Source organism: Pleurodeles waltl, chromosome 5 (assembly GCF_031143425.1).
Source record: "Pleurodeles waltl isolate 20211129_DDA chromosome 5, aPleWal1.hap1.20221129, whole genome shotgun sequence".
Classification (NCBI taxonomy): Eukaryota; Metazoa; Chordata; class Amphibia; order Caudata; family Salamandridae; genus Pleurodeles; species Pleurodeles waltl.
Genome location: NC_090444.1, coordinates 1633041686 through 1633068510, shown reverse-complemented (window position 1 = coordinate 1633068510; position 26825 = coordinate 1633041686). Strand labels below are relative to the sequence as shown.

At 42.7% G+C, this 26825-nt stretch overlaps 1 protein-coding gene across 1 annotated transcript in view; it reads right to left on the bottom strand.

The window, feature by feature from the left end:
* Positions 1–8648: 8648 nt before the first annotated feature.
* The window catches only part of DDX1 (DEAD-box helicase 1), a 192941-nt gene continuing 174764 nt past the window's right edge, over positions 8649–26825 (bottom strand). Inside the window, exons 24-26 of the mRNA XM_069235963.1 lie at positions 26486–26581; positions 15930–16050; positions 8649–8970 (exon numbers count right to left, since the gene is read on the bottom strand). Coding sequence (XP_069092064.1) covers positions 8840–8970; positions 15930–16050; positions 26486–26581 — 348 coding nt within the window. The 3' untranslated portion in view covers positions 8649–8839. The remainder of the gene's footprint in view (positions 8971–15929; positions 16051–26485; positions 26582–26825) is intronic.

Below are 26825 nucleotides of genomic sequence, written 5' to 3'. Positions count from 1 at the left end.
AGGTGAAATGGATGCAGCAGTGGTCGGTCCATGGGAGTTCGGTGGTGTGGCTGAAGGTGACGCGGGGGCTAGCGGAGAAGACTGGGTCCAGTGTGTGGCCAGCGGAGTGTGTTGGGGTAGTGACGAGTTGTCCGAGTCCGAGGGTGGCGAGGTTGTCGATTAGGGTTAGGAGGTTAGTCCTGGTCAGCACCGTACGCAAATCCAGGTCCAAGACCTCAGCTGTCCTACATACCACCATAGCATACGAAGCTCCCTCCTCTGTAGCCGCCATAAGAGGTGTGAGCATGCCAGCATATGGAGAGTTGTACAGCCCGCTGGCTTCCCCAAGTTCCTCAAACCAGTCCACTTGCTGCAAACCATACTCTATAGGATCCGAACACCCCTCCAATTCCTCACCTGTGCCTGGTTGCTCATAAGACTCAGACAATGATCTGGGCCCTGTCGGCACCGCTGAATTCTGAATTGCCGTTGTACGACGCTGTTCCGGCTCCAGATCATCAGGTATGAGGGTGGGGCTTGAACCATCGTTGGGCGGCGGTGGCTCATTGACGTCAGGAACAACGCCGGAGGAGGCCGACTGTGTGAACTCATCATTCCGGATCTGGTATGGGGATACAAGAGGCCCCACCAGGGCTGAAGCAGCCGGTGGGTAATCTTATGGGGCCCCTGCTGACTGCGGGAACCGAAGGTGCACCAGCATGACCTCACTCTGAGTTGAGCAGTGCTCGCTCTGGCTCCTGGGAAAAGGGGAGGGGGAGGTGGAGGGAGAGGGGAGGGAAGGCTCAAAGTCAGCCCTGGCATTGGTTCCTTGGAACCATGCCGTGAACATTGACATTTCCATGTCGCCTCATCGGTTGACGGGCGGGGCGAAGTCAGCTTGGACTTCTTCTTCTGCCTCTTCCTCGAGTGTGAAGAGGACTTGGGGCTCCTGGAGCAGTCCTGCAACCTCCTCCTCGATCGGGACTGTGACCTCCTAGGAGTCGTGCCAACCGATGTAGACTGCCGGGCTGCCATGAGCTTCACAGACCGCTCTCTCAAAGCTTTGGGGGCCATGGCCCGGCAGTCGGAAAACGACAGAATCCGGCCTCAGTCAAGGCACCAGAGACATACCTGGTGGGGGGGGGGGGGGGTCATCGCCGAAATGGCGCGATGGCAGGCACCACACGGCTTAAAACAATCTTCCTTGATGTCATCCTGCACAGACTTTAAAAAGAGTCGACAAAAAGATCGAAAAGGCCTGTCAAAAAAAGCTTGATTGAGGATCTGCGCTTAACCGGCGCGGAAGGAAAAGAACTGAAATACACGCGCTGGGGTGGTGCTTTTATAGGTGACCTTGATGTCACAGATGGCTTCCAACGCCACGCAGATCCGAACAACGCCACGTGAAAGCACGCGCAGGGTACTGCTCAGCAAAAATTCCGGATTCCAGGCTGATGCTAGGAAATTTTGAGGTAAGGAATAGATCTAAGGTAAGGAATCTGCATCTAGAAGTCTCTATCAGATTGAAGCATTTTAATTCTTTATGCAAAACTAGACATCTCTGGCGTAGTCTCCTGCAGGACTACCATCTTAACACCGAATATTCTAGAGTGTAATATCATGAGACAATTATACACCACCAACGTTTCACGTCCTGCACCACTGGCAAAGATGTAGAATGAGAATATAGGGAAACTATCACGCTGTAATTGTGTAGTAGCAAGTTCCATAAATGAATGAGTCGGAGGCGAGTCTTGAATTGTGCTTGTTTATTTGGAAACGGAGCTGCAACACATTCAGCCTCTTGACGAATCTTGCTGGACCCAACTGTCACCAGTTGAATCCAACGAACCCTCATGCAACCACAGCACTCCATGGAACGCACAGTCCCACATTCCATGGAATGCCATGTTCACCCACTACTACCCTTACTCCTCCTCTCACATATACATGACAGTTGAGGAAAAAAATGTTACAATAAGACTTCCACCCATGGAATAAGTCTATCTATAGTAGCATAGCAAAGTAACAGGCTACATTTTAACTAATACTTACATGAGAGGAACTAATTTAGGCAAACAAAAAACAAATAACAAAAAACACAAATAAAATACCATCAAATCACAATTTTATCCTAATATGACTTGGATAAATAACATCCGGGTTGGAAGGCAAAAAAGATATCAATTAAGCACAAACTTAGCATAAATGGCCTAGATAATATCATCGGGCTGGAAGGTGACCAGTTATTTATATCAGATTGGTATCCTCCTTAACCGCCCACTCCTGCAAACTCCCATATTAATATCCCATGAATCGTCTTAGAACTAGACTCACCCATATTTTTTGGCCTATTACTTCAATCTGGGGCTGATGTTCTTCCTGATCTCGACCACACTTAACTCTGACATTCCACCAACTGTTACTGTTCACTCTGAGTGCGTTGTCACAAACTTTATCGACCACAACAGGATCACTAAACTTCTCTCCTCCTTTAGTAACATGAGTTCCTTTCTTAATGCGAACTACATCCCCCATCCTGATCTTAACCTCACTCAATGATCTCTTGTCATACTTCTCCTTCTGTTTAGCTTAGACCACAGCTGTATTTTGTTTAACCATGGCTTCACACTTCTTCACAGAAACACCAAACTTGACCTATTTGCCCATCCAGTTTGGGTATATCTTAGTTAAAGGCTTTCTTCCTCACAGCATTTCAAATGGTGCTACCAGTATTTAACTCTGCGAGCTGGTACGATAGAACCAAATCATAGAGTTCACTGCATTCTTAACTACATATTTATTTGCAATTGCCCACTTTACACACTGCACCACTACACGATTCATATGCTCTACCGGCCCATTGCATTGGGGACGGTATAGAGATGTTTTCACATGTTTTACATCTCCTGATTTCAAGAAACATTTCCTGTCTTCACACTAACTGAAACCCATTGTCAGACAACAGGAACTGTGGAAATCATTCCCTCGTGAATATATTTTTAAAATACTCAACCACAGTTTTAGCATTTGGCTCAGACAACAATTTCACTTCAGGCCACTTTGAATATAGGTCAACTAGCACATAATGGCACTGGTACGGGAAGGCATAAAACTGTCCAGCTAAATCTATTTCCACTGTTTCCCAAGCATAAGGACACTCAATCGTTTGTAAAGGTGGTTTCATTACTATAAAACTTTTATCTGAATTAGCACAAATCATGCATCTGCTAAAATACTCATCAACTTCCCTGTCTGCTGCGGGCCACCCAAAGGTTTGTCTCAATCTATGTTTTTTTTAACGTACCCCCCCAAATGACCCTAATTTGTCAATTGTATAAGACTTTCTTAATTCTGCAGGAGGTACTAAGTTTTCCAGTCTGAGTAACAACCAGTCTTCTATTGACAAATCCTTTGCTACTTTCCAAAATGGCTAGAATCATGCCTTTACTTTCTTTTTTTGGCCACCCTTTAGTGATATATTGCTTTATAACTTCATCATTTCCAATTTCAGTCTTCCATTCCACTTCAGTTATAGTCTTCAACTCCTGTACATCAATAGCCACAGTCAGACAACTTTCCTCACCCCCTTCATCCTCCTCATCATCCTTACTGGTTGAGGAGCTCTGGGACAAGAAATAGGCCTTCATGTTTTTTGCCCCCTGAATATGTACAACGTCAAAGTTGAATTGCAAAAGTTTTGTAGACAACCTGGCTATACGAGGGATTTGATCTTCAATCTTGTCTGCACTCAATATTGTGACTAATGGTCTATGATCAGTTTTAACTGTGAAGTTGGTCCCCCAAATGTAAGGTTTGAATTTTGGATGGCCCACCAACACGTCAATAATTATTTTTCAATCATCGAGAAATGTGTTTCAGGATCCCTAAGTGTTCTAGAAGCATACCTGATAGTGTGCTCTATCCCCAATTCATTTTCCGTGAGCACCACCCTCAATCCATGATTGCAGGCATCAACCTTTATAAAGCACAATAATGTAGGATTAAATGGTTTTAACACTTAACTTAATCAAATTAAATGCCCCTTGACACTTGTCATCCCAGTTAAACACCACATTTTTTTTTTTAACAATCCTGTTAACACCTTAACATGAGAAGCATAATCTGGCATGAATCTTGAGTAAAATTAACTTAGTCCCATAAACTACTTCAAGGTTGTCTTGTCAGTGGGCGCTACCGCATTTATGATAGCATCGACCAATTCTGGCCTTGGTTCAAAACCATCCCCCAACACAATCTGGCCAAGGTATTCAATTTCTCTTTAAGAAATTCACACTTTGCTATTTTGAGCACTACTCCCTCCACCTGGAAAATGGCCAATACTTGATTGAAAATCTTATGTTCTTGCACAGATTTAGAAAATATCAGAAACATCATCTTGGAAGGCTGCTACACCCTGCACTCTTTTTAACAGTTGGCACATTAGACTCTGAAAAACGGTGGCATCTGCCAGTATTGGAACAAGCCCACAGGTAAAACAAATGCAGGATAGTGTCTCAAGCCAGGTTCAAGAACAACTTGATGGTATGCAGAAGGGAGATCTAATTTGCTAAACCATTTCTCTCCAATGTATGAGTGCTAACAAATCTGTGATCTTGGGAAGTGGATGGAAATTTATCCAAATAGCTTTGCGTAGGCTGCACAGGTCAACACAAACCCTCAAGTTCCCATCCCGTTTGCGTGCAACCACAAGTGGGGAAAGGGAGGACTCAATAGGTTCTATTACTCCTTTCTCACACAAGCCTTTTAATTCTTTTTCTAGATCATCTATTACAGAGAAAGGAACACTGCGTAATTTGTGTTTAATGGGGACAGAATCTTTCTTGACTGTTGATTTATGGCAAAATCATTTGATGTTACCAACCTCCTCAGTGAAGACCAAGGATACTTTACTTTTAATTGTTCAATGTGATCCTCACATATGACTAACACTTGATCTATGGCTCCTGGTCTCAAAATCATTTTGAATAGTCCCTGTTAGAACCAACCTAAAATTGAAAGCCCTTTTATAGCTACATACATTTTCCCAAATATGGTTCTTCCTCTGAACACCATTGTTTCTTCGAAAAACCCTGGTAGTTCTAGTCTTCTACCTTCATGAGACAGGAGCCCTATCGGGGTGTTCTAACTCTGTCTGGCCAATTTTCATGGAGAAGTTGCTCTGTAATCATCGTAATTCTGGCTCTAGAATCTAGCAGTAATTTAACTGTCTTATTTCCTACTATCACATCAATGTATGGGTCTATACATTCTGACGGATCACCTGTTGACTTCTTCACTAACAACCAAGACCTTATCCTTCAAATCATTCTGTATCTGTTCAAAACACCTATTGGACTCATCTTTTACTGGAGTTAGTTTTAGTACTCTGGCAGACTTTGGCAAATGTCCTACCATATTACAATTTCGACTTGTAACCCACTTTGCAGGACATGGTTTACCCCCTTTACTACGTGTCAAATTTCCACACCTGAAACAAAAACTTTGACTGAAAAAATTACTTTTTCCCACATATTTTGTCTTTCAGACTACTTTCCATTAAACCATTGCTGTCCCTATTTATTTTAAACACACTAACAATTTCTTTTTTTTCTTCTACTTTTTTTTTTTTACAGAGATTTGTGATGTCTCTATGCTTTTTATGGGTGAGCACAAAGTGCTCCATCCATTCTGTAATCTCTCTTTAGGCTTCAAACCACACCCACGGCACGGCAGTCACTTACATTGGTTCCTGGGCTTGCCTTTTAAAATCGGCTTGTTTTCATTTGTGAGAGGCATGCATACGTCATCCCTTTTCCGGTGTTTAGCCCACCTACACAGCACCGGTAAACTACTAAAAACATGCGAGGCTCGATGTTCAGCATGGGGTCCGGACTACATTATCTGTTTATTTTCCACACAGCGCGATCGCGCTGCATATTCTTTTCTTTACAACGCTAATAGCTCTACCTCGAGCAAATGCAAGACCCATTGCATTGAAAATGCTTGCTGCAATAGGTAACACTTCTTTTAACGTGGAATCACCTAAGGACAACACTTTTTGCTGTATAGTTTTGTTTGTGCAATGGCTGATAAACTGATCTTGGACTAACTGGTCTGTAAAAAAACTTTCAAATCTGCATTCTGCCACCACCTTCCTTAACGCAGACATAAGTATCCACGTTTTTACTCTAATTGTTTCCGCATTAAATATTTATGGTGTAGAACTACAATACTAAACTGCACATCAAACCATGCCTCCAATTTCTTTATTGCTTCCATATACTCATCAATTGGCTCATACTCTTCTCCCGGAATTTCAGGTCAGTGTTTCAATAGATAATGTCCTTCAAACATAATTGAATGTAGTAACAAATCTTTCTTTAGTTCTGCACGAAATCTAGATGAACCAATAGCCCCCAGATATGTTTGAAACATGTCCTGCCAGTTCCTCCATATACCAGGTGGCTCACCTGGGCTTTCTAAAAATGGAGGGGGTGGATTCACCAACTGCATGCTTAATGTTGTAAGATCAGTGTGCCGTTCTATATTGCTTGGTTTTATTTTCCAGGACGAGTAATTGTGTGACTCATGCCTGCAAATGCGCTTAAGTGGAATGTGAGTGTCACTTTTAAAACATCCATGTTTGCATGCCGCTGATAGCGTGCATGTCTGTTGCTGGCTAAGTTCTGTATAAAGGTGTAGGACTGTGCGTATCACTGTTGATGGACACACACTGTCTCTGACAAGTGTATCACTTGTTTGACACGCTTATTATGTAAGTGTACAAATGTGTGTATCACTGTAGTACAAGTGTGTGTATCACTGTCGATGGACACGCTCTGTAAACGATATACAAGTGTGCGTATCACTGTCAATGGACACGCTGATTATGTAGCTGTACAAGTGTGCGCATCATTGTCCATGAACACGCTCTGTAAACAAATATACTAGTGTGCGTGTAATTGTGAAATATTCATGTGAGCCTAACCCGTTGTAGCTTGGCCTTTTGAATCTGTTCCTAAATGAGTCGTAGTAAGGTTTTTTTCTGACCCAATTTACGAAGACTGTTACATAGAATATGTCACATACACCGAATACGTCCCAACGCTTCACTACGAGATTTGCAAGACTTGGAAGGCAGAGGTTAAACCGCAGACATCAGACGCACGGCATGCGTCGCGTCATGAAGCGTATGTTGGAACACATTGGCTGAACCACATGGACATCACTGAATGCAGATTGCAGCGTGTGTCTCCCAAACAAAACTATTAGTCAGTTGAGTGCTTACTTAACCGCTGTAATAGTTCTTATTCACAGGAAAATAAGCACTATACATGTACAGCCACCCTGTGCCAAAAACAATACGAAGATTCTTAACTGAATTCAGAAGGTGTTTCCAAAGTTGGTGCCAATATTTTGGATTCTTCCACAGCTCTGCTTATATAGTCATCAACAAGAATGTAGTAGCGACTCCCACAAATGAGTCTGAGAGAAGTCTTGAATTCTGTTTATTTGGAAACTGAGTTGCAACACATTCAGCCTCTTGACAAATCTTGCTAGACCCAACTGTCACACCAATTGAATCCAACCAACCCTCAGGCGACCACGGCATTCCATGGAACACATTCCCACATTGCATCGTTCACCCAGTACTACATTACTACCAATTGTCTTCTAGAATATTTATTATTGTTATTGCATCATTATGATGCAGAGTCCACTTTCACTCTTAAAAAACAGCTAACCCTCAAATTACAAGTTGACAGTCATTGTGTTGAACCATGTACAGTGCCCCACTGCCTTTGTTATAGTTTTGTGTAAATGCCACAAACATGCTCAACGTGGGACGCAGTGATTTAGGAAACCACAAAGGGCTTAGTTAAAAAGTGTTATCAAGAAATGGAGTGTTTCTTATTGTACTTTCTACGATATGTCAGTTGACAGCCCTTGGGTGAGACGATGTCAACAAAAAACGCTAACAGGAAAAGTAGTCAGTCAGCATCTGATTGGTTGGCAGGACATTAATACATCACAAGGTACACAACTCTTCAAAAGGGTGTTTATCAGCAATTATAGTCCTTCTTACAAGCATTCTGGATGGTCAATTCATGAGCTGCGTGCTCTAACTGGTGATACATCTTCCAGAATGCAGCATATTTTTCAAATGTTCTCACCTCTGCCTCAAGAAGCAGCTGCCTCCATAAAGCCAAAATGATTTGCGCCAGGACACCCTTTTTTGGGTAGTTGCACGCTTTATACATTTATTTCATTAGGTCATTCTTAAGCTGGGCCACTAGAACCCTACTCTTCCTTCACCAGACAGGATACTTATTTATTTTTTTAGCTTTTGCATTACAGTCTATATTATTAAAATTTGTAAATATAAAAAGTGAAACCGAGAAAAGTAAATGATGTGACTAAGAGGGCCTGTTCATACATATTTTTTCAGTACATTATGCACATTGTTTTTCAAACACCGGACACACAGATCTTTGAACGACACTCCAAAATAAAAACATAAATAAAATGTGCACACAGGAGGAAGAACTTTAAATGATCACAAATATGGTTTGTTGGTCAAGCTTGGAAAGCTTTGAATGAAGGACACACGTGTTATGTACTAAGGAATATCATTTATTAACTAAACAAAATGAACAAAATCAATGTGAGGTCATCAGCTTTTATTTCAAATCAAATGGTCAACTGTTACATAATAGGATTGAAGGTTTGAAGGTTGTGAATTATCAGGCAAGAAACTGAACCATTTACTGGAAATTCTGAATAAGCTGTGCGCCAACTATATCAACACAATTAAATTAACACGCAGTATGAAATGGTGATCTTCAATGTAGCACAATCAGAAAGCCCTAAACAACTGGTTAGAAAGATAGCCAAGTTGCAAGAAAGATGTCTGAGCCTCCTTTTCGAGGGCAGCCAGTTCTTGTACGGTAGGTGCCAAAATATCCACATGTCCTTTATACTGTCCTCCTGCAAAATGCAAAAGCAGATAGTTTAATGCTATGTTTTAAATGAACTGTCGAAATGACTTCCCCCTCAGTTACACTTGTTTGATCAATTATGTGTAATTCTATTCTTTAGGCTACAGTTGAAATCAACTTTACATCAGTGGTCTGTTGCAATTACATACTGAATTATTATTGTTTATTTCAACAAAATTGTTATCTATAGCTCGTAACAGTTATTTCACATACGTCTCTTCCAGCATTCTTTGCCACAGTTCAAATTATTAAGATAAAGACAGCCATGTAATTCCTGAATAAAAAATTAAAACACAAAACCTTTACATGGGCTGGCAAGACTACATGGCTTTGTTTTTTCCACTCCTTTATAGGTCTTACCTGCGTGAGCATGCACTAGCGCCTGCGCTCTCGCTTGCAAGACTCATGTGTTCTGTAATGGACTTGGAACCAGCCCAGCCCAGCCCACTACTTACCATTTGTTTTCAGCACTGTCATTCTTCTTTGTTGTCTTCTGACTGGACAGCACTGCTCATGAGTCACTTCCTTTTGTAGTGACACTGTCAACCCTGGCGGCGTCATACCACTTTTTTTTTCTTTTACCCCCAATCTAGTTCTTCACCCAACCAGTCCCCGTTTCTTCTTCCCCCTAACGCAACTCTGCCATGTTTCTTTCTTTTCTTTTTGCCAGTGTAGCTTCTTTGCTCGTGCTGCAATTCAAGTACTATTTATATAAGAATAAAAAAAACACGCTATGACGCATTCAATGCTGGCCGCATCATAGTGTTTTTTTCCTTCCTTTTGCCTCCCCCCACCAACCTCATCCTGGTTACTTTACCAGCCCATCCCTATTTCTTCTTTCTGCCTAACACCCTTCCTCCCGCGTTTCGTTTTTTAAAAAATGTCCTATGTTTCTTTCCGTTGCCAAGCAACATTTCTTGTGTTGCTTCCCTCCTTATCTTTGCGCAGCACACACTGTAAATAGCAGACTTGTAGTGTGCATCTAACTGTAGCCATACAATGCTTTTCTGTAACAAAGGCACTATGGGCGTATGTAAGGAGTAAGTGCCACAGCCTGGCTGCTCTTTCGTGGTAAGGCTGGCATATTCTGGGACAATATGCCATGCCTGGGGTGCTAGCACAATGATCTCCATCAGGCCGGGTGCCCTCTGATATCAAAGGGCTCTTATCCTCTATCGGCGTGTGAACGTACCTCCTTTGCAGTCATGGGACCCACACAGGGCGGGGCACCTTTTGCTGGCGAGGACCTTGCACTCTTCATGGGACATGGGTCTGGAAAGTTCAATATCTCTTAATGCACCGCTAACTCTTACCCCTCTGCCCCAAAGAAACTCACAAACCGTACCAAAGGGTGAGGAGAAAGAAACACACCCTGTCCTCACTACTTTGTAATGCTCTGTAGCAGCTCAGCCTAAACGCCTGCCTATCATAGGAACATACTTACAAACAAGACCCACACTCGTCTTTACAGGTCGATAAAATTGAACATAATGGCTACAATTACGGGATGCAAGTGCCTAGATGACTGTATGGTGTTCACTATATCATGGTAGTTTGTGATGTCATATATTGCATTTCAAATAAAAGGGACAGGGCTGATATGGTGTAAATTCGACCACCAAATACACGTTATTTTTCCTGTAGCTATCATCTGCACATGAGTGCATGGTCCTCTCTAACAAGAGTGTGTAGAGTATCTATCTATCTATCTATCCATCTATCCATCTATCCATCTATCCATCTATCCATCTATCCATCTATCCATCTATCCATCTATCCATCTATCCATCCATCCATCCATCCATCCATCCATCCATCCATCCATCCATCCATCTATCACTGGAACGGTTTCAATGACTGTTGATTGCTGGTGTCGGTCTCTATACCAAGAGCTTGTTTATTCAGCAAAAGTTCACTTAAATGCCCCCGGTTGTTTTGTTAGGAGTCGGCTTGTTTTGGGTCTATTTTTTTGCAGAATGCGTCATGCCAATTCTCTCCGTGACCGGCCTTCCGGTTTCGATTTGCCTCGGTTGTAAATCTGTCTCACTCATGACAAAGCAGCCTTTCTATCACGAGGCTCAGTTCCAGCCGCCTGCAGGCAGTGGATGAGAACTGCAACCTTATCAGTGTCATTCTGGTGAGCTCTAGCAGCAGGGGCAACAAGCTGTTCTGTAGGTTCCCCAACAAAAGATATGCAGAACATCCAGCTGCCCATATAGGTTAAGTGCCAGGAAATAAAGAAATAGATCAGCAAGCAGTTCGCTACTCTTTACCATTCTTCCTCCAACAAAGATCCATGAGTTCCATCAAACTCGACCCCAATACAAGCTTGCCAGTCCTTTCTGTGCCTCCATTCGCACACGTGAGACCTATTGGCTTTGCCAATGCTCGTTAGAAACGCATGCGTTTCCACTGTATCACCAAATAATCATTTGATCGTCTATGTGAAATTCAGAGGCACAATCTAATTAGTGCTAAAATTCTCAACAGCACAACGTCAAAAAATGTCTGACGCCAAATTCCAACATCAAATATAACTTTAGAAGTAATGTGAATCCTATTCTACGTATACTGCACTGAAACTGTTTCGACTCCAAGTTAGTGCTCTTTGCACTCACACATACAGAATCTTGATTTGCAGACAGGGCCGCGTAGTTTCTGCTGACAGATATTTCGCCACCTGCACTGCAGCACCTAATTAGATGGCGTTGCAGTTGCAGGTGGGGAAAAACCCGTCAGTAGATTCGGAAGGACAGCGTAGGTTAGAGGGGACAACCACCTTAAAAATAAGAGAGATGGCAATCAGCGTGGGAAAAGGGGAAAAACACCGGCATTGAGAGTGAGTCGGTGTTGTTTAAACGTCTGCAAATCCAGAATCTCTGATGCCTAGGTCAATACAGTTGATGTAGCATGTGGGCTATTTCTACCACTCTGTTTACTTCTTTCAGGCCTAAAAAATCTTCAGTATGAGGTGTGGGCTTAATAATAATGGATGGAGGAGGGAGTGGGAGTGTAGCGTTTACCGGTGAGGTGGTTCTTAGAAAAGCCATGTCTTCAGTTCCTTTGTGAAGCTGAGGAGGAAAATGGTTTGTCTGATGTGGAGAGGAAGGGCGTTCCAGGCAGTGGCTGCGAGGTAGGAGAAGGAGCGTCCTCCTGTTCTGGTTTTCCTGATGCGGGGTACCTATGCAAGAGAGCTGGGCTGAGCGTAGTGCCCTGTGGGTTATGTGGAAGTTGAGTCACTGGTTCAGGTAGGCTGGTCCGGTGTTGTGCAGGGCTTTGTGTGCGTGGGTGTGGATCTTGAAAGTGATTCTTTCCTCTATGGGGAGCCAGTGCAGTGTACGGAGGTGTTGCGAGATGTGGCAGTGTCGAGGTAGGTCGAGGACGAGTCTGGCGGTGGCGTTCTGGATGTTTTGTAGTTTGCGGGTGAGTTTGTTGATTCTGGCATAAAGTGCGTTGCCATAGTCAAGTCTGCTGGTAATGAGGGCGTGCATGACGGTCTTTCTATGTTCGAGGGAGATCCACTTGAAGGACTTGCATAGGAGACGGAGAAGGTGGCGCTGACTGAGCTGATTTGGTGCTTTATGCTGAGGTCGGAGTCCAGGATGATTCCGAGGTTGCGGGCTTGGCTGGAGGGGGTGGGCGGGTTTCCGAGGGTGGGTGGACACCAGGAGTCGTTCCACATGTTTGGTTGAGGGCCCATGATGAGTATTTCTGTCTTGTTTGCGTTGAGTTGAAGGCAGCTGTTTCTCATCCAGCTGGCAACTGCTTCCATGCCTTTGTGGAAGTTGTGTCTCGCTTTGTCGGGTTCGTTGGAGAGGGAGAGGATGAGTTGGGTGTCGTGGGTGTAGGAGATGATGTTTATTCCATAGCTTCTGACGAGGGTGGCTAGCAGGGCCATGTAGGCGTTAAACAATGTGGGGCTGAGGGAGCATCCCTGGAGCACTCTGCAGGTGGTGGGTGTGGGATATGTGAGGAAGGGGGAGAGTCTCACTCAATGCTACAAAGCACAATGGCTGCAATATGGAGCCCACCTGACACCATAACACTGAGTGCCCAGTGTTTCATTTTCAATTTCTAAAGCATTATATAATGCAAAGTTTATAACCCTTGGACTGATAGGAGTTGTGCTATCGTAGAAGCTAAAATTTATACTGCATGTGTAATACTATCCACAGAAACATCCAGTGACACTTTAGGGAAAACTACTGTGGTATTTTACCCACAGGCGACATTGAGAAAATGAGAAAGCTACACCAGTGGTTAACTTAGGAGCCATTCTACAGAACTTCTATTTGAGTCCTGAAGTCCTAAATAGTTCATCAGCATCTTTCGATGCCTAATGACATGCATCCTCTTGCGCTCAGTTCAATCGAACTTGATGGCATATTTAGAAAATCTGCAGAGGTCTTCTGAGGGGTGTTTTTTGTCAACGGCATAATGAATCAATCTGGCCACAGTTGTGATGGACATCAGCACTTAAGATTTAAGTAAAGAAAATGCTATTCTAAGTGGGATCAAGCTCAAAATGTGAACCTATACTAGAGTTACACTGCAAAACCTACACTGCACACAGGTGTAAACTACAGACCTCCAGGATGGAACTTTGAAATACCTTGTATGTTTGCAAGAGAAGTTAGTTCTGGTACACCTTCGTACTGAACAAATTATTTGATCCTTAACTCCTCCCTGGTACATATTTTTATCAAATTTGTTTTTTGTGTATTGCAAAACAACAGGAATCTTCCATATTTGCTAACACGATAATAGCACTGGATATGATGAATGCCCATACATATGGGTCACAGGTTTGTATGATAAATTTGTCTAAACATTAACTAACTCTTCTGGAAAAGCAGTGGAGGGCGAGGTGGTCTCTAAACCCCTCAAAGCCCTTTAGAATTTGAGAATACATTAGTTGATTTATCTCAAGAAAAGGGGGCTCTCTGCCTATGGCCTCAATTGTTTTTATGCCTCTCATCGCAGCAGGTACTTTTCATGCATGCACAATCAGATTCACAAACCCTGGAATAAGACGCTGTAGTAGTTCTGCTGTAACTAGCTCTCCGAAATACTAAAGACTCCTGATGAAGTAGTCAGCCGGAGATGTAAAGCTTGCCACCGACTACAATTAATATGTCTTTATATGATTTTACATCATCAATGAGCCTTTTCCTCCATAAAATGGATTCCAGGGATCTGAGAGAACAGCAACTTTTAGTGCACTGAAAGGCCCCAAACAAAACTGTTGCTGAAGGAAGGCATTTATAAGCTGGCTTGTCATCTGTGTTCTGCTGGTTCGATCTTTTTCTCAGTCAAATTCTTAGCTACTCCTTTAAATAGAGTAGGAACAGGTGTTGAATCACTCAACTGATGAGAAAATAGTGTCAAGGTCAAAGACGTGAAAATCTGGACGATGGTTCAGTCATACTTGGAACCCATTCTATCAAATTCACAAAGAACATATCCTTAAACATAAATAACAGTAAAAATTGTGTTTAATAATTTCAGCGATGCTGGGCTCAATGTCAAAGCTCACCAACCTAAATGAGGCATTAAAAGGACCCCAAGGGTGAAAGGCCCACTAAAGAGTGCTTAACATCAATAACCTAGGACACACTACTGAGAATGGCAGGAAAGGTTTTATAAGGGTCAGATATTAAGATGGTGTCCAAAGTAAAAGTGCAGCCATTCGAGCCCTTTTATCAACCTTGATCGAGGCAGCAGAAAGAGGCATAAGAACAGCCCGAGAGAGCGTTCCGAATGCCACCCACCATCTCTCATGGTGCATAAAAATCTTTCGTACAATTTGAACAAACTTTCCACGCATACAAATACAATTTCAAAGTTAAAAAACCCTGAAAGGTCTTGGATAAAGTCCTAAATTAGCTTGCAACACTAACCAATTTGGTCTCAAAAAGAAGGCCTCACACGTTGTGTTGTATAAAGCTTCATAATCAGGATGAAGACGCAAAGCTCTCACATCTGCATCAGTTACTCGTTCGCCTTTAAGGAGTATGTGTTTAGATGGCTACTGGATATAAATTGTCCCACAAGCAAGATGTTGGAGGAGATTCATAAGGTTAAGTGTGCACTGCAGCATTTAAACAGGTAATCTTATCAAGAGTGTATGGATAGACGCAGCCAAGAATACCTACTTTCTAGTATGATTATACAGATCAAACTGTGTACCTTGAATTTATAATGTTGGGAAGAGCATGTTTTAATACAATTCTGAATTGAAGACAGTCCTCAATTGACCTTATTGAGGCGGGCACTGAATTCCAAACTATGGTTGACTGGACAGAGTAGGACTTTCCACCAGATTGTGCCTTTTTGAATGGAGGCACAGAAAGGACTGGCAAGCTTATAAAGTGGTCAAGTTGAATGAAACTTGCGCATCTTTGTTGAAGGAAGAATGGCAAAGTGTAGCAAACTGCTTGCTGACCCATTTCTTTAACTGTAATCTATCTACCAGCTAGAAGCTAGGTTAGGGAAATCGGAACAGGCATTACACGGGTTTTCATTGTAAGGGTGAGCAGCTGTTTGGAGACTTAATTCACTGTAGTTTTGGAAGTGTTAATAAGGTGCTCAAAGTTATAATCCATTAGTGTGGTTGCGGTAAGGCAGTACATTTGGGATAGTGGCTTCCACCTTCTGCTGAAACTCAAAGGATGAGAAAATTTGCCAAAGCCACATCCTCTTGTAGATTGAAGTATACAAAGAAGTGATTGATGGAATGCTTGAATCAATCGCAGCTTGAACAAATGAAGAGTAATTCATAGGATGACTATTATTGAAAATCACAGGCGAGAAAACAATGGGGTATGCATCTATAAAAATATGTATTCTCACCAGTTTGTAAGACTTCTAATCGCAAATCACTGGACGGTAACACAATATTAGTAATACATACATCCCGGTATATAATAACAGTACAGTATTACTCACCGCCAGCAGCTCTTCTTTGCCCATAAACAACCTTGCCATCAAAGTCATCTACAGGCACCTTTATATCTGGTTCCACCTGGGTTATTGTGCATGTTAAGTGTTCTTCGACCTCAGAGAGCAGCTGTGAGCAAGAGAGTAGAAAAGGTGAAAAATATAGTAACTGAAAAATCAGAAGAACGGCACTGACAAGATATGCATTCCTATTAGCCATATACATCTCTTATTTATAAAGGTGCGCCACAAAATCAAACAGGCGTATCATCAGTCAGATTTGCCCTCCTCCATTTCACACATTCATTGAATATGAGATGAAGTTTCACTGTAAGTTACGATCAAAAATTAATTTGTTCTAGTGTGCTAATAAGTGAAAGGGACCATGAAAAACTTACTTAGTCTGTGGTAACAATGTTTCTGAGACACACTGTTTTCTTACTGCACAAAATAGTGTGATACAAGACTAAACCCAGAATATTTTTCTATACTATATCTATAAATAGTACCACAGACATATATCTTAGAGGCATGGAGCAGCTGACAGCAGAATCAAAGTATGTAAAGGAACATATAAGTCATGGTTTGCAACCTGTATGCCAGTGTTTACTTTTCGTCTCTTTTAAGGGGCTTTGCTTAAGGGTAACTTAAAGAATCAAAGGATGGTGAATAAATACCTCCATGAAGAAGAGAATAATCATCAAAAGACTGCACTGCAGTGGGCTGCTCTCAAAGTGATCTGAAGATGTAGGGCAGATCATCAGAAATTTTTGACTAAGTTGTTGAATGTGGCCAGCGATCAAATTCCAGCTTCACCACACGTATGAGAAAAAAACGATTACTTATCCTGTCTACGCCACAGGTGTTTAATCTACCGTCACCGGGTCTCAAGGGTAGTATGACCATTTCTATACATTTGCTATGAGGTGTGTACTACGCAAGTAAAACACTAATCGTAATGCCAGTTTCCTACCAATTCTTCAACTTTATAAAATCCACCCAACGATCTAATTACAAGACTAGAGAATAATCTAGGAACATATAATTAAGGTAAAACAAGGCATAAGGCCCGAGCAGCCAAAAATTATCTTTGTTTGGGGAGCAAAATTCATACAATAATACTTAAAGAATGTATGCAAAAAAACCTATGTTACCATTTTGCAGATATCTTGAAATGACAACCATAAAAAGTAACACCATAAAGCCCACATAAGGTGGTTGAATAGGTTGTAATAATAAAAGCTTTCTTAATAACCTCCTAAAACAAGCAAGTTTCGAACCATTCAAGTGAACATATTTTTTCTCATTATATAAAAGTACTGAGAAAGCCTCAAACAGTTGTATGCCCTTAAAAACGTAATGTGTGTATAAATAAAAAATGGAATGCTTCTCTGCCTTCTAGATTACAAAACTAGGCCTGGAGAAGAATAGAAAATTATCTATTTTCTGTGAAATTTCAACATTACTTCCCAAAGCAAAGAAGAGTAGACTCAAAGCAATGTTCTTGAGTGTGATGTTGGCTGGCACAAAACACATGAAGCTCCCATAAATTAAAAACATGAATTTGTGAGAACCAAGCAAAGGCTGCCACAAGTTTTGTAAATATTAGACGCTTTAAGTAGAAAGTGACTTGGTCCTTAATCATTTGTGATCCTTGGTTCAAATATGGCTACCAGCTACTGAACCTGTGCATTGGAGAGCTGTTAACAGGCTGAAATTATGAGGAAGATTCCACACAGATATTTTTAATATTTTTCAGAACATTTTGTTGTTAATCACTGTCGAAGTATGGGTAACCCATCAGGAAAATGTTACTTAACCAGTAAGCATCTGTTTGTAGCATGTAGTGCTGTAGATTCACATGCTCTGCATATTTCTGCCATCAAGAGTTGTTTTTCTTCTTAAAGTCTTTTGAGTCATGAGCTATAGTGTCTCTTCCTCTTGCTGGTATTGCACATAGACATCAACTCTAGATTGTTTTCCGCAGACAGGTGAGAATGGAGTGTAGTGAAAGAGAAAAGACAGATGTCCATGCAAAAGAATGTATGGATAACGGTGAAAAAACTGCAACATCCAAGGTGTCCATGCAAATCTGCACCACTACATGCCACAAACAGATGCTTACTGGGTAAGTAATATTTTCTATTTCATGGCATGTATGGCATTTCATGGCGTGGCTGTAGATACACACATGCTCTGCATAGACTGCAACGCATTGCCTCCTAGAAGCGGTGGCTAACCTGTGGGTGGTGCAGTGGTCTGGTTAAGTGTACGTAGCACTGCATGTCCTGCATTATCTTGCTGGCGTGCTAAGACATCCACATAATAATGCTTATAGAAGGTGTGTGGTTCACGTAGCTGCCTTACATATATGTCAGCTAAGGGAATGTTTCCTTAAAAGGCCTTTTTTTTTTTTTTTAAACAAGTGGAGTGTGCTCTATGAGGAATAAGCAATGGTCTTTTGGCTTTAGCATAAAAGGTCTGGAGACATTTATCAATTCACCTGGCTATCCGGGATTTAGAAATAGAGTTGCCTTTGTGTGGTGATGAGAAAGCAATTAAAAGTTGTTTGTCTTTCTAAAGATTTTAGTTCTATCAATGTAGAACATAAGCGCCCTCTTAACGTCTAATGTGTGGAGAACTCTCTCCGCAAAAGAATCTGGTTGCAGAAAGACTGGCAATTCAACAGATTGACTTAGGTGGAACTAAGACACCACCTTTGGTAAGAATTTTGGGTTGGAGCGAAGAACTACTTTATACTTGTGTATTTCAAAAAACAGCTCTTGCAAGGGTAAAGCCTGGAGCCAACTTGCACACCTGAGTGAAGTGATAGCAACTAGAACCAAGACAAAAATTGTAAAGGGCATGAATATAAAGGTTCAAATGGTGGGCACATAAGTCTTGTGAGTACCCTATTTAGACTCCTAGAAGGCAATGGAGGTATCACTCTCTTAAGTCCTTCCATAAAGGACTTAATGACTGGGATTTTAAACTGAAGAATGTGGTCTATTTTGAAGATACGAAGTTATGGCTCCAAAATGTAAACTTATGGAAATGTACGCTAGGTTTGATTTATGTAAATGTAGGAGGTAGGAAAGAACGCTCTGCACTGAAACCATTGTTTGTATAGACAGCAGCAGACAAAATGCTTCCATTTTGCTGCAGAACATGCACTAGTAGTGGGTCTACGGTGCTTCCTTAAGAATGTCCATGCATTCTTGAGGTAGGTTAAGGTATCCACGACTTCAGGAGCCACATTGCAAGATTTAATTCCTTGGGATTTGGGTGTCTGATTTGCCCATGTTTCTGAGTGAGAAGGCCTGGATTTAGTGGAAGCTTCTTGTGATGAACTAACAATAGTTCTAGAAGAGTGGTGAACCACGGGTTTCACGGCCCATTTGGGGGCCACCAGAATAAATGTGATGGATGTGTGCCTCATGTGTAAGCTATACGCAAATTGCTGGCGGCTTAGGTTGCAACCCGTTTTCCGGAGACTTCGATAAGCTTGCTCTCCTTGTCAGATGCGGAGCATCGCTAGCGTGTGGGAGTTAGCTCTTTTCCTGGCATTGGAATAAGGGGGAATCTGACCTCTAATAAAAATGGGATCTGAAGGTAAAGCTTTATATTTATTCTCTACACACGGCATGATGACGTGTGCCCTAGCAGGATCTTGAAAGATGTCCTCTGCATGCCTCATCCTCCGCATGAGGGAGGTACTGAGTGGCCCTGTGAGAGGTGGAAAGGGTTTCAAGGAGGAAATCATTCTCAATGGTCTCTTTATCTAAGGGCACCCATTGGTAAGTAGCATCCCTCCCCAAACAAAAGTGGTCTTTTTGAAGGTGTCAAAATAACCGCTTTGACCAAGACAAGGTCAGTCTGCAGCTGAATATGAAGCTGTGTCTGCTTGGTGTTGTGTTGCTGCTTCATTTTAGGAAAGATGGGCTCTATGGAAGTGCTAAGCTCCAAAGATGGTAAAACTTGTTTCTTTCAGCACCAAAGTGTGCCCTTCTTTTTCGAGGTCGAAACAGTCTGTACCAAGGCAGGTGGGGGTCTTTCCGGCACCAAAGTGGTCAGTGCCTACTAAGAGCCTGAAACTATCGGTGCTAAAGCGAAAGATGGGGGGCTTGGCTCCGAGGTGGAGTGTTTAGGCTTTCATTTTGGTGCCGAGCTGAATGGCGGGGCATCTGAATGAGTCTTTTGGCACGGACCAGGACCTGTTGGCAGTGGTGGCCTTTGCTTCAGTGGGGGGTGCTTGTTTCTTGGCCAGGACAGGGGAGCCAGTACTCGCTGTATGTTGTGCCAGAGGGACATCTTGCGTCTCAAGGACAATGTCCACATCCAACCCAGATTGGTCAAACAGAAAGGCCTTCTCCTCAGCAGCCGAGGACTCTTGAATCCCTTGTTCTGGCTCCGACTAGACACTTTATCCGAAGATGTCTGGGGGCTCTTTCGATCTCCTGTTTCTGCATCTCACAACGACAAGCACCTTGATCCCGTAGGGTTTTCTTGGATCAAAATGACTTACAAGACTCCCAGTCCTCCTCTTTATGGTCAAAAGATAGACAGAGGTTGTAGACCCGGTGCTGGTTGGTATGCTGGAACATCGCATGGCACTTAGGGCAGAAACAGAAGGGAGTCCGTTCCATCAGTTCATTCTCTGGTAGGTGGAATTGAGAAAATGGAGGCCCAAACGCAAATGCAAGGAATGGAATATGTGCATTCTAAATACAATTCCCACACTGGGGGAGGTATCCCAAACGGAATAGTCCGAAAAGATGGCCTCAAACCAGAGCTCAGTGAAACACGATTGGACCTGATGGCGGAAAAAAACAATTTAACAATAGCGGTCGATGCCCATGAGCGTTACCAGCATGAGGAGGAGTCACTATACCTTGTGAGTCAGAAGACATTTAGAAGAAAAACAACTTGCAACCTTCCGGACCCAATACTAGATGGCAGACCTATGCAGAGTATCTACAGCCACACAAGCTATCAAACGTTTGCTTCCCCAGAGCTAAGTAGCTATCACAGTCAAGCAGCTTGAGATGGTATGTGGAACACACGTCATGAAGAAGGAATTAAATATAGATGGTAGTGTGGCTGCCAGCGAAACTCAATTTGTAAGAAAAAACATTGCTTTTAGGTCTATTGTGCACATCCAGTCCACTTGTGGCAAGCTGGAAAAATATAATGCAAAACCAACATGGGAAACCAAATTGGTAGTTTGGAAGAGAGAGGGTTTAGTCTTATTATGACCTTACCACATTAAAATAACTTAGTGCCTAAAATTCACAAGGTTTCCAAGAGGAATATGGCGCTTAACCTTAGTAGTTATCGCAAGGAGCAAGCCCTTCCCCACAGAAAAAGTGCTACTAATGCAGGATCAGCAAAAACAATGTGACTTAAGAAAAAACGAATTTGCAAATGAGAAAATTATACACACCATGTTTTGACTGATTTATAAAACTAGGTGGCTGTAGTGTATTTAATTTAGGTACTAAAACAAGCAAGCAGGCATTTTTCCCAATGTCTGGCCAGGCCACAACCAAAATTCAATTTCCAACTTTTTTTCCCTAGACAGATACACCAAACTTCATTCTTGAACTCTCCTCCTGCCAGTTTTATGGAAATATAGCTCAAAGCTAGTAGCAGGTACTACAGGAAGTCCTGGATTACCATCTCCTCACAGATCAGCTTCTATTCCCATAAAATACCCTTTAAAATAAGGGCGTTGAAGGCAGAGCATGAGTAACACCATTCAGACCTTCCTTAAGCTGTCAGAAATTCTTCTGGAAAGGTTGGCTCTTCTTCTCTGTTTAAACAGCATTTTAGATTCAAGAAGGTGGGAACAGCATTTAATAAGACCGGCCCATTAACACCAATAACAGATCAAATTCTCTAAACCTATAATAAAAAAGCCCATGCACTATTTCCACCTTTTTCAGAAGACTGATACAGTTATCAGTAACACGGCAAACTCCATCCCACAGTGCTCTACTTCCAAAACGGAAGATGGAAGCCTTGGCTGAGATTCCTAGTTTCAGCCCAAGACAACTCATTTTATCATCTTCATGATAATGGCAAAGTACACCCCTTCAAAACATCTGTCATCTCCACATTGGAGAAAGGCTCCAGGATGTCTATATAACTCCCCCAGACCCTAGGGTCAAGGGGCTCACAGGTGCTGTTCTTTCTTCAGATACAGATGCTACAACTGAATACAGGATGCCACGTGGGAGAGTTTGGAACTTCCCCTTTCAGACCAAGAGGAAGGGAGAGCAGTCTGCCCTTTCTCTAACTATGCCTTTTATTTGCGACGTTCCGCATTTGCCTGGTGGTGACCATCTGGAAGGAAGCTAACATAACCAAAAAGAGACAAAAATATGGGGGTTGTTCATACACTTCTCTGACTTATTAGACTGAAGTGAATTGTGGAAAGAAAGAAATTAGCAAAAACCACTGTAGGAAGCTGGCTCTTCATATAGTGGACCAAAACATGGTACACTGCGTAAAGAGTCCAAGCAAATCCTAGAGGAATTACATAGGCACAAATGACACCCCAAATGGTCTTTTATGGTAGTGTGGGGGAGCAGTTATGCATATCACAGGGTAATGCTAAGCATGTATTGCACACACAAAGGCCCTAAAGACACACACTTAAAAGAAATCCGACACCAATTTACTAAAATAACACATACTTTTATGTAAATTTTGATACCAAGATCAGCGGAATCAGGTGAGTACTTATTGAGTTATGAGTTTTTATAGTTTTTAAAAGCTTGAGCTGTAATGTTATACTATGAGAGAAAAACATATACTGTATTCAGGAACTTAGCAGCAACTTACAGGACCCATGTTCTGCAGTTAAGAACTATGGGGCAAGGTCCAAAGCAGCACCAACAGGTCACTTCGGGAGGCCCCTTGTCCAGGTGCAGAGGTGCTTTTCAGCATCAGGTGCCCTAATGTTATCGTATGGAAAAAGAAACAAACTGCTTTGGACACATAGCAATGACCTACAGGACTGTTCTTCTGGAGTAAAGGTAAGTATGGTGCAAGTTCCAAAGCAGCACCAACAGGTCACTTTGGGAGGCAAAGAAACATCGGGGTGCAGAGGTGATTTTCAGCTTCGGGTGCCCTATTGTTATCCTATCGGAAAGAAACAGGGGTGCTTAGTAACGACTTACAGGACTCACGGAGGCTCGACCCTCGAGATCCTAAGGACAGAGGGACACTGTTGGCCCACTTCTCAGGTTGGTGGGCTTGGGTGCTTTGGTGTCTTTTGCAGCCGGGTTCCAGTGCGGGGGATACTCGCTGTTGGAGGGGGCATGCAGGCGTCAGGAAGTCCACTGTTGGGAAACCCAAGATGGGCTTTGACTCTGGAGGTCCTAGGGACCACGCTGGCACCGTTGGCCCAGTTCAACTAGGGCTAGGGGGAATGGGTGCAATGGTGCTTTCCGGTATCAGGTTTTGGCAGTCTGGAGTCGTCCTGAATCTTTTTTGGAGCCTGCAGGATGCAGGGAAGCAGCTCCGCTACTCCACTGGAGATCCTGGTTACTTCTCGAAGTGCTGGCAGTCCTCCCAGGCTTTTGGAGGCAGAACAGCTCCAGGACAAGTCGTCTTTGGTGCAATAGTTAGCAGACAGGCCTGAAAGATTGGGTGAAAAGTCAGTTGCTGGTACTCCATTCTTTCTTTTCGTAGCTCTTCAGGTCTTGGCTGTGTTCACTTCAGGCGGGTCATCCTAGAGGTATGTCCAGCCTGCAGATGCAAAATGCCTCCTGCATAGCTAATTTTCCCCACCTTCCTAGGTGCCAAATGGTCACCTTTGGGGGGCAGGGGTGAAGGGAAGGGAGGTAGGCATCTCCCTTCTGAGGGAAGCCAAACCTTCATACTAAGCTCCCCTGCCTTGGAATGAAAATTTGCAGGTCATCCTGTAGGGGTGTGTTAACTCCCCAGCCAGAGCAGGCTTTGTTCCTGACCGCCCAAGAAGAAAGGCTCTCACCCTAGGGTTCAGAAACTGTTCTGTTGGTGGTAGACCGGTGGAAAATAGTCAGTCAGCCTACCAGCAGTAGGTAGGTTTTTCAGGGAGCACCTCTAAGGTGCCCTTACCGTAGGACTCCCGTTGTAGTAACGAGACTGCTGCATTTTGGGCGGCAGCACCTCCGAGCTTGAGGGACTGAGCCTGATTCCCCCACACAGTGTGACAGCTGTTGACCTAACCCTTGCGGTTGCTAATAGCACCTCACCAGTACCAGAAGTAACAGTGATTTGTGTCAGGGTATCGCACGACACTCAAACTCCTCAGGGAAGTCGTGGTAGAACATATCACACCCCTTTCTCTTAGTCTCATACATGCAAAGACAGATGCGATTATGAAGATAATGAAACGCAAGTGACCAAGAAAGTAAAACACAGTAAGACTCCCACCATATTGTCACAATAGCGTATCTAACATCCCTATTTACACTACTAAGTTTCTACATGAGAGCAAATAGTAGTGGTAGCCCTAATCTGCCCTTCTGGTCCCGGGAAGGAAGCCTATCTCCCATACTGGTCTTCAGAGGTAAAGAAATGGTCTGTTAGTCTGCTTAGAGTCCTCCCATGTAGACGAAGAGGAACCGAAGGGTTTCAGCAAAAACTGCGACAACGTGCAGCATGAGATGGCAGGCTGGCTGGCATGTCCCCTCTAAGTTGGTGGAGGCAGCATGTTGTTTTATTATAAAACATCCTGTTGTTCTGAGAATTGACGTGACGTGACAACACATATTATTCTGTGTAGGGCAGACATTGTACTCTCTGGATCAGCAATACCCGGTAAACTACTGTGTGCAGTCTTTGAGTGGGCAAAGTTTGAAATGTTGTGCAAAGAAATGAATAACAAATTCTGCATGGAATGGCAACTGAAAAAATAATAAAACAAACCACCACTAAAATGAAGCTTTGCTAAAATAATAAGAGGAATAAAATGACAAGGGACTAGGTGAGAGGGGGTAGGCCTCAGATCCAAGCTAAAATAAATGTGCCTAAATAAACGCTAAAACAACCTCACAACACTCTCTGGGTGCATGTATTAATAAATCCATCACTGGAATCAGTGAGGGTTTATTAATATGAGATGTCTGATACCAAACATCCCTATTTTTAGTTAAGCCATCATGTAGCTGGGGAACCCGTATTGCCCAGTGTTCAGCACATGTATTTAAAATGGCTTCCCTGCTCACTTACTATGTCTAAGAATTGACAAAGACATAGTATGGGGATATTTGCTCATACAAATATGCCCTCATCTATAATATATGCAGCCTACCTTAGGACTGTAAAGCCTGCTGTAGGGGTGACTTACAAGTATTACAGGCAGTGTCAGGGAACAGGGCACACAAGTGTCCCCCATGTTGCATTTTCATTTTGTGGAGAACCTTGTCAGGCAGCCTTCAGTGCAGTCTGTATGAGTTTGGTGCTGGGGCCCTTATAGTGACACAAGCCGTGCTACAGCTCTTGGGGGATCCTCTTAAGTACCCCTGTCCTAAGTGTCAGAAGCACCATTTACTAGGGACTTACAGGGGTGCTAAAGACCCTGGCCACCTGGGGATCAAATGACCAGGTGTTTTGTTTTAGGGAAGGAACACTGGCACTGGGGACCTAGTTAGCAGGAACCCAGTGCACTTCAGTCAAAGTTGCATCAAAAACCAGGCATACAGAGGGGGGGCTTCTGCAACCAGAACCCAGTTTCCAATAACCATCACAGGTTTCAAACTACATTCAGAGAGAAAAGCGTTTGAGCATGCTTCACAGCCAAAGTTATAGGTGGCCTACTTGAGCACTGCACAAATTTACCAGCAAGTACACTCCTGAAGCCTCTCTAGTAACAGAGCCGTTATGCTCTGTTACTGAATATATATGGGTTTAGCTCACATATTTTAAATGTGAACATTAAGCAGCTGGTCCTTGCTTTCACAAGGCACTTTGACATGAATTATCTTTGGGAGATTTAGCTATTCATCATTTGAATACAAGCATAACTCATAGGTTTGCTGTGGCAAAAGTGTGTGTGGAGAGAGCCTAGTATTTGGCTGCTAGAAGCTTTGCCACCTGGCACCTCAGAACATTTTGCTACATTTAAATGCAAAAAGAACAAGATCTTAGATTTCCAGCCGATCCACAGTCACCAAAGGTAAATCACATGAGGCAAACACCAACATCATACTCCTGGTGAGAGGACAAAAGACTGTGGTAAAAACCTTTCATAAAGGCATGCTCACAGATTCAAGCATCTATAAATTATACGAAAAACAAACGTCATGGAGTTGCTACGAAGCATCTTGTGATGCACATGCAATTGTGTGCCTACAGTTGTTCACCACTACTTAACGCTTACTGATGAAATATTACAGTTCTGAAATTAGTCTGACACAGTTGGGATTTTTCATTAAGTGACCACTGCCTGCACTCTGTACACACCACCGTGGGAAGAATTGTCAAACAGACATTATTACACAAAAGAAAAAAGGAGTGCAACCCAACAGTGCTCTTAAACAAATCCCTAGTCTTCTGAAGTCAGAAAATCTTACCTGCATTTCATTATACCAAATAGTGCATCCTCCGTCGTCCTTCAGTCTTGTATTGAAGCAACTCTTTCCACGGCTACTGCATGTATGGTACCACACCTAAGTATGACAAGGAAAATAAAAACAAATCATTAACTTTCTGTTTAAAACTAAAGTACATTGCATATAATCTTTTTTAACACTTTGCACTATATCCTCAAGTATCCTCTACATAGAAGGGTTATTTAGGGGTCTATGATAATGTTCAGGAAATAATGTGTTATTCTGGCTTATTCTGAAAATAAAAACATCACTTTCTTTATGGTTGTAAGGGGTGCAACAATGGCAACGTGTATTGTACAGC